Raw genomic sequence first — 9,055 nt, forward strand, 5'->3', positions numbered from 1 at the left:
AATTGATTGTCTCAAAAAATTAAAGAGATCAATAATTGCTTACCGTGGACACATGACGCGGACATATATGGATATAGAGACTCTGTTAATTTCGTCAGCTAATTACCAAGAGGTTATGAACAAAAGAAAGCTTCTGGATAGACTTTTTACCTCGTACAAAAATGCGTACAATGAAAGTCAGCAGCTTCTTCACCCTTCTGAACGAGAAAATGTTGATATGGATTATGAATTAGAAGTCAAAAGAAAGGAATGTTTAGACCATCGCCTTCAAAACTGGGTTTCACTTCATAGGATTTCGCTATCGGGTTCACCACAAGGTTTAGGGCCACTAGCAGATGGTTCCAGTAAAACAGAAATACCGAAGGATGGTTTAATCGGTGACAGCCCGAATGGTAACACAGTTTTTGATCCAGCAGGTCGTTCCAGCTCAGAGACTTCTAAACATTCACAACACTCTCACAGAACGAAATCAAGTAGAATCTCTGTGGACTCAGGTAAGAAATTGCAGTGTGATCATGCCGACGGTAATAATCAGTCTTCTGAAAATGAATGTCGTTCTGAAGTTGCATCGAAGAGGAGTAACGCATCATGGATAGCTAAGAAAAAGATATTTGAGGCCCAGCTTGAATTGGACAGAATCAAGAAAGAACAGGAACTGAAAATCCGGCTTAAAGAAATAGAACTTGAAGAAAAGAAATTGGAAATGCAAAAGGAAAGAGAAAAACACGAGTCAGCATTGAAGATTTTGGCGGCACAACAAAGTTTACAGTATGCAGAAATGGACGCTGAACTAGCCGAAGCGGGAAATTGGTCTGAGAGTGGTTCTAAAATGCCGATGAAAATGAAGATGACTACCCAAAATGACTCCATTAACAGGTATTTTCAATCTTTTAATGGTTCTAAACCCCCTGTGCCATCTGTGGGTCCATCAGTCACTGCATCAAAAATGCAAACAGTCATGCCGAAATCTGAAGAGAGTCATGGGTTTGAACGTAGATTGGATACGGAAAAGAGGTCAGAATGTCACATTTCTGCACTGAATCCAGATGCAGCAGAATGGCAACCAATGATTGATGATGTAAGGCAACAACCTTTTGAGGGTATTGAGCCAACTTTTCAACAGTTACCATTTCAAGATCATCAGTATGAAATATTACAGAATATAATTCGGCAACAAAACGAAACTACTCAAGCACTCGTATCAAGTTTGAATATGCCTAAGCGGGAGTTGTTATTATTTGACGGTGATCCTGTGTTGTATCCCATCTTTATTAAGAACTTTGAAGTAAATATCGAACGAATGGTGAATGATAACAGTGTAAGATTAGCCTACCTTATCCAACATTGCACGGGTCCAGCTAAAGAAGCAATTAAAAACTGTGTAATTTTGCCTCCCGAACAAAGTTATGATGAAGCCAGAAAAATTCTGTATCGCAACTTTGGTCAGAAACATACCATTGTTCACGCAACAATAGATAAAGTTGTCAAAGGATCTCAAATTAAGGCGTCAGAAACAGGAAAATTGCTGCAATTGGCCCGTGATATGAGGAATTGCCATTTGTGTTCAATCCAAATGAAATATACAGCTGATATTAATTCTATGGACACACTTGAGAAAATTGTGAAACGTCTTCCGACATATTTGCAAGCAGAATGGGCCAAAGAAGCCGGAAAGTTGGTTTGCTCTGGTGTTGAACCGGAATTTATTCATTTGACGCAATTCCTGGAGACTAGAGCTGCTATTGCAAATACTAAATTTGGAAAACTTGTCGGCTCCAAACCAGATGACAAAGAAATAAAGTCCAGAATTAAGACTTCGACCTCAACAGCAAAGGCAACCACTTTGATTACAAAGGGCAGTGATCGTGAAACAAAGAAAGGAACGTTCGAGATACCAAAGTCGCAATCCAACAGTGAAATCACCTGTCTCTTCTGCAGAGGGCAACACAAGTTGATGACATGTCGACAATTTGCTGGTAGGTCGTATGATGATAAGAAGAGTTTTGTGCGGAAACATAGACTCTGTGATTGTTGTCTGGAAGCCAGCCCACCTCACTTTGCCAGAAATTGCAAAAGTGGTATGTTTTGTCCTGTTACTGGCTGCGGAAGGCGCCATCATCCACTGTTGCACCCATTGAGCCAACTAAAAGCACCTCAAGGTAGCATTTCTTCAACACCTACTTCTAGTCATCAGAATGCAGAGAAAGAAAATGTAAAGACATCTGAACCTTACAATGGGGCCGGAAATACAGCCAATTGTAGAGCAATCAGAACAGACCAACCTCGTATCAGTCTCCAGGTTGTTCCCGTTAGAGTTAGTGGGTCAAATGGCGGACCTCAAATTCAAACATACGCTTTTCTTGATAGTGGTTCAGACACTACAATTTGCCTCGGATCTCTGGCGGACAGACTTGGCCTCGAAGGTAAATCAATTAGTTACACCTTATCAACTCTAGATACTGAAAGGAAAAAGCATGGTCGTGAGGTTCAGTTGGACGTACAAGCTTTAAACACATCAGAAGGTATACATCTCAATAAGGTTTGGACAACTGACAATCTTCCCATTACATCAAATAGTATTCCAACTGTAAAGGATACACAAGAATGGTCTCATTTGAATGGTATCGACTTGCAAGAGTTACAGGACAAGGAAGTGACAATTCTCATCGGCAATGATGTCCCGGAGGCTCATTGGGTTCTTGAGGAAAGACGTGGTAAACGAAAACAACCCTATGCTGTGCGCACTATACTTGGTTGGACTTTGCTTGGGCCACTTAATGGTAAGAAAGATGACAATGTTAATATCCACTTCATTAACACAGACCAAGCCATAAATTGCGATTCTCCTATCAAGTGCATGGAATCTATCAGATTACAACTACACAAGATGTATAATGCAGATTTCAGCGAATCTCTTGTTGAGACAAAGGAATGCATGTCACTTGAAGACCGCAGAGCAAAAGCAATTATGGATCATTCAGTTTGCCTGCTAAATGGTCATTATCAGATGAAGCTTCCTTGGAAATTTGACTCTCCCACTTTGCCGCACAACAGACATATTGCAGAAAGGCGTCTAAATCTGTTGAAGAGACGACTACTCAAAGATCCTGTTCTTCTAAAGAAATACAGTGCTACAATAGAAGACTACATCACACAAGGACATGCAAGACAAGTGCCTGAAGAAGGAAATGTTGCAAGTGAGGGACCACTCTGGTACTTACCACATCACCCAGTATTTCATCCTCAAAAACCAGACAAAGTGAGGGTGGTTTTCGATTGTGCTGCTCAGTATGAAGGTACGTCTCTCAACGATCAACTTTTACAAGGTCCAGACTTGACAAATTCACTTGTTGGTGTGTTATTACGATTCCGGCAAGATCCTGTTGCCTTGGTGGCGGACATCAAGCAGATGTTTCATCAAGTCCACGTGGATCCTCAAGATTGTAATGCACTCAGATTTCTTTGGTGGCCTAATGGAGATCTGTCGAAAGAACCTGTTGATCATCAAATGCTCGTTCATTTGTTTGGTGCAACATCATCACCCTGCTGTTCGACTTATGCCTTACAGAAAACAGCAGATGACAATAGAAGTAAATTCGAAACAGATGTCATCGATTCAATCTACAGAAATTTCTATGTGGATGATTATTTGAAATCTGTAGTTTCAGTTGATATTGCCAAGCGTTTTGTCACACGAGTAACGACACTCTTATCCAAAGGAGGTTTTCATTTAACAAAATGGATTTCAAATTGTAAGGATGTACTAGCTTCAATTCCAGCAGCCGAGCGAGCACCATCAGTGATGAATTTAGACCTTGAAGATTCGCCAATAGACAGAGCTCTTGGTGTTGAATGGAATGTGGCAGAGGATACTTTGAGCTTCAGAGTGCACAATGAAACAAAGGCGGAAACACGTCGAGGTATGTTGTCATCAGTTGCTTCAGTGTATGACCCATTAGGGCTAGCAGCACCACTTCTTTACCAGCAAAGCTCATTTTTCAGGAATTGTGCAGAATAGAATGTGGTTGGGAAAAGGAAATTCCAGAGCAATATCTTAGATTGTGGAAAGAATGGTGCCAGAAATTGCAAACGTTGAAAACAATGGTAATACCACGATGTTACAAGCCCCCAGAATTTGGCGATGTCATGGTTGTTCAGCTTCATCATTTCTGTGATGCCTCAACAGAAGGTTATGGAGTTGCATCGTATTTAAGACAAGTTGATGTCAATGGTAAAGTTCATTGCAGTCTTGTTATTGGGAAGTCACGGGTTGCACCATTGAAAACAGTTACAGTGCCAAGGTTGGAACTGACAGCTGCAACAGTGGCTGTAAAAGTTAGCAAACAATTGCGAGAAGAGTTACAACTTCCAATACACCGTGAATGTTTCTGGACAGATGCTACAATTGTACTTCAATACATCAACAGCACGACCAGAAGATTTAGGACATTTGTTTCAAATCGCCTGCAGATCATTCATGATGCAACATCACCTTCTCAGTGGCACTATGTTCCTTCTGAAGTCAACCCAGCTGATTACGCATCACGAGGAATTCACTTCAGAAATGGCGATCAGAAGAAAATACAAGAATGGTTTACAGGTCCACAATTTCTATGGAAGTCAGAAGAGCAATGGCCAGCCCAACCTGCCTTCCTACCAGATATACCAACGGATGATGGAGAATTGAAAAAGGTCAAAGTATACACTGCAGTGAAAGGTAAATCAACAACTGGAAATGAAATCGACTCCATTATCCATCGATACTCCTCCTGGTACAAACTACGTTTATCAATAGCATGGCTGTTGCGTTTCAAGAAATACATACAAGCCAACTTTGGTACCACGAAACATGGTAAGGTGCCAACTGGTCCAATAACTGTCCATGAAATGGTAGAAGCAACAAGGGAAGTAATTAAAGTTATTCAGGAGAAAGCATTTCCAAAAGAGATAACGTTGAACACAAAGTCAAGCAGTGGCAAACCAGACATCGATGGATATATAAGTCCCATTCGTAAACTCCATCCAATCTGTAAAGATGGTATTTTATACGTCGGTGGGAGACTAAATAATGCGCCCATAAATGACCAAACAAAGCATCCCATAATTTTGCCGTATAATCATCATGTCACAGAGTTAATTATACGATGGTACCATGAAGCAGAAGGCCATGCAGGAGCTAACCAAGTTTTATCAAGCATCAGAAGAAAATACTGGATAGTGCGAGGACTTGCTACAGTCAGACGGGTCATCAACAGGTGTATAGAATGTAGACGATGGAATGCAGCCCCTCAAACACAAGTAATGGCTCCACTTCCATCAGCCCGAGTTACCTCTGGTGATCCACCATTCTCGTCAGTGGGCGTAGATTTCTTTGGACCTCTATTCGTCAAATGGAGAAGAGGCACTACCAAAAGGTATGGTTGTATCTTTACTTGCTTGGCTATTAGAGCATTGCACATAGAAGTCACCCACAGTTTATCCACAGATTCGTTCATACAAGCTGTCTGGCGGTTTGTTAGTAGGCGCGGACCACCAACAACACTGTACAGTGACAATGGAACAAATTTTCGTGGAGCTGAAGCAGAAATTAAACACGCACTTGGAAACTGGAATCAAGATAAAATTGTTGATAGTTTACGTCGTAGGAGTATTCAATGGTACTTCAATCCACCGGCTGCAAGTCACGCTGGAGGTGTTTGGGAGAGAATGATTCGGTCAGTGAGAAAGATTCTCAGATCTCTGATGGGAAATCAACTGGTCGACGATGAATGTCTACTTACCTTCCTGGCAGAAGTAGAAAAGATTATTAATGATCGACCACTTGTTCAGCAATCAGATGACCCCAGTGACCTTCAACCCATCACTCCAAACAGTCTACTACTGCTTAGACAAAATCCATGTACATCGCAGAGTAATATTTCCACCACATATAACTTAAACGACAGAAGAAGACAAGTTCAGCAAATGGCAGACTCTTTCTGGAAAAGATGGATCCGTGAATATTTGCCAACGCTACAGCAACGACAAAAATGGTTGAAACCTCGGCGGAATCTCACTGTTGGGGATCTGGTTATCATCGTAGATGATAATATTCCAAGAGGACGGTGGCCAAAAGGACTTGTGGAACAAACCTTTCCAGATCGCTATGGTAACGTCCGCCAAGTTCTGTTGAAAACTGCAACGGGAAGACTGCGTAGAGATGTGCGCAAGCTTTGCTTGTTAGAAGCAGTCATTATGCAATAGAAAAGAACGTAATCTCAAGCTATACAGTGATTTATTTAATAATTTGAAATATAAAATTAAGTCGACATGACAAAATAGTGCCAATTAATTTCTAAAAAGGCATTTCAAATTGTGTCCAGGACATTTGCTTTCAAGCGCATTTTTTTTGTGAGAACCTAACATTTCTTATGGTTTATTTCAGGACTTGCTGAGAAATATAAAAAGCTACTTGGATGGTATGCTTTTTGGGGCCGGTGTGTAAGTGCAAGGTCCGCATTTACATATTAGCTGCACACCTGTGTACAGGTGCACATGTACACAGCTAGTGGGCGACTATTTAAATGCCCTGCACGTTGGCAAATTTTCTTTTTTGTTTCGTTGTACCCGTTCGTGATAGTTGCTGTCAAATATTGTAGAAGAGCAAGAGCGACTTTTGCTTGCTCTCTTTCGGTTCATTCTCATGCACAAGTGCCCCTGAAAGCGTCACCATCTGAGGTAAGACCTTTTACTTTAATATTTGGCATTTCGCTCATCTACGAGACGGTAGCAGTGAATTATTCGTCCGTGTCCCGTCAAGTTGAATGAGAAGACAGAATATTTGCACAGTCTACGTGGCAGTAAACTCTCAGTTTCAAAGTTACGTTTGTGTCTACTTTCAGACTTGCAAAGATTGAATGACTTATTGTAAACTAAATGATAGTAATATTTGTTATGTATTTTTCATTCATTTTTTGAATTGAATTTGTCATATTTGTATTTTCGTTCTTTTTCATAGAACCGTGTGTTTTGTACCATGTACCATTCGTACAGTGTGTACCATGTAACACGTGTAACAAGTGCTCATACTGTGTAGACTCCATTGGTTGAGAGTTACATTAAAGGCCATTTTTGAACTGCACACGAGTGTCCAGAGTGTTGTAACCAGGGGCCCATGCTTCGTAGGGTTTAGATCCTACAGTGTCAGTAAATTGAAATGCAAAGAATATTATCAGAAAACATTTTGTAGTCAGCGAATTTGCCTTAATTTCAAATAGCATTTCCAATAAACACACAGACAGCAGGTCGTGAAAGCGTCTATAATGAGAAAAGCCAAGTTACTGCCTATGGCTTTTTTAAAGTGATATTTGAGGGTGGTTTAATAAGCACGAAATCTACTCATTCTGCAAATTATGAATTCGGCATTAATGATGACGTCAAGCAATTGCAAGATATCCACTATCCTTTTCTCTATACACAGAATTATTTTCTGTAGACCGTCGAAGTGGTCAAATAATTGTGAGCAGAGCACTCGACAGAGAAGCCATAGCGTCGGTTGAGTTGATAATTTCAGCTCATGACGTCACTCCTGATCCAAAATCTGCGACTGTCATTGTGATCATTACAATTGATGACGCGAATGACAATGCCCCACAACTACCTCAAGAACTTAATGCGACAATCACACAGGTATGTATCGCGACTTAGATATCCTAAAGTGTACAATTTTATTGCAAGAGTGTTCTTGCTAACTTCAGACATAAATTTATTTTTTTCTCGACAAATGGATGTCCACATATAAAGATATTTAATATTAACTGATATTACTTGATTTTCAGGCATTCGAGTCATTGTTTTGGAAAGATCTCATGATACATTAATTCTAAAAACTATGCATTATACTACAGAAATTTCTCAATGCTATTTTACGTAACAAAATGTAACTTACAGCAAGGCAGGGGTTTGAAATAAAAATGGCGAAGTTCATCAATTTTCTTTCAATATTAAAATGTTTGCCGTGGAAGCATAATTACTTAGTACGCGTTTCATTTCAATGTGTCACGCATAATTTCGAAAACAAGTTTGAATCGGAACTTTGATATGCGTCAGATTATTCCATTTGTTCAGATTTTAATCTTGAATGTATTTTGTATTTTACTTCGAGAATTCGAAACATTTTTGATCGTTTTTAAACAGGATGGCAGTGCTGGAGATGTGGTTACCATCATAAAGGCAAGAGATTTTGACGTTGGAAAGAATACAGAATGTTTCTATCACATTGCTAGAGCTCGCTTTGAAGGCATTGGACCCGTTAATCCATCAGACTATTTCAATGTCAATCAAACAAATGGCGTCATTACAACTACTGGTAACTTGTACACATTGGATCTTACATCTACCATCGACATTGAGGTAAGGATTTTCGTTTTTTTGTCACAGAAAATCGTAACTTTAAACGTCTTTTACGTTCGGTCTTTCTATCTATATGAAGATAGTGTAATATAATATTCTTTCAGCATTTCTTCAGCGATAAAAGAAAAATGAATAGAATGCATTTTCTGGCATTATTGATCTTTTATTCCATTCTCCAGCTTATATTAGTCGTCCGAAACATCGAACCAATCGACGTAGGACCATATACAAGGACCGATCTGATCCTACCGCATCGTGGTTGTCAGTGTCCTTTAGATACGAATACACACCTAGATGCAGAGAAGGTAAGGAAAGTTTCATAGCTAGAGAAGGCTAAAGAACAAAATATTAAACCAGATATTTTCATTTAGTTGTTCATATCATCACTGTCAGTATTTAATAAATAATGTCGGTAAGAGCCATATCGTGGATTACGTAGTTTTGCTGTCTTCCACATTCACGGTTGTAAGGAGCGTCATCGCTCGTTGTAGGTAACCCTTGACTAAGTCTTCCACTATATTCAACTAAAATTGGCGACAACATTTAAACTAGTGAAGTTTAATTAGAATTGACACCATAAATCAATATATTCGCTTACAAAAATAAATCTTGCTTCAGATGAATTTTGTAAATATAACTGAACACACGCCACCTGGAGAATCAC

At 39.7% G+C, this 9,055-nt stretch overlaps 1 protein-coding gene across 1 annotated transcript; it reads left to right on the plus strand.

Annotated features, from left to right (window-relative positions):
• The first annotated feature begins 4,101 nt into the window (after window positions 1-4,101).
• LOC139118191 (uncharacterized) lies at window positions 4,102-8,714 on the plus strand. Its single transcript, XM_070681484.1, has 4 exons — window positions 4,102-6,193; window positions 7,460-7,668; window positions 8,176-8,391; window positions 8,571-8,714. Exons 1-4 carry the CDS (start codon window positions 4,102-4,104, stop codon window positions 8,712-8,714), a joined length of 2,661 nt encoding a protein of 886 aa, XP_070537585.1.
• The last annotated feature ends 341 nt before the right edge of the window (window positions 8,715-9,055 follow it).

Source organism: Ptychodera flava, chromosome 19 (genome assembly GCF_041260155.1).
Source record: "Ptychodera flava strain L36383 chromosome 19, AS_Pfla_20210202, whole genome shotgun sequence".
NCBI classification, from domain to species: Eukaryota; Metazoa; Hemichordata; class Enteropneusta; family Ptychoderidae; genus Ptychodera; species Ptychodera flava.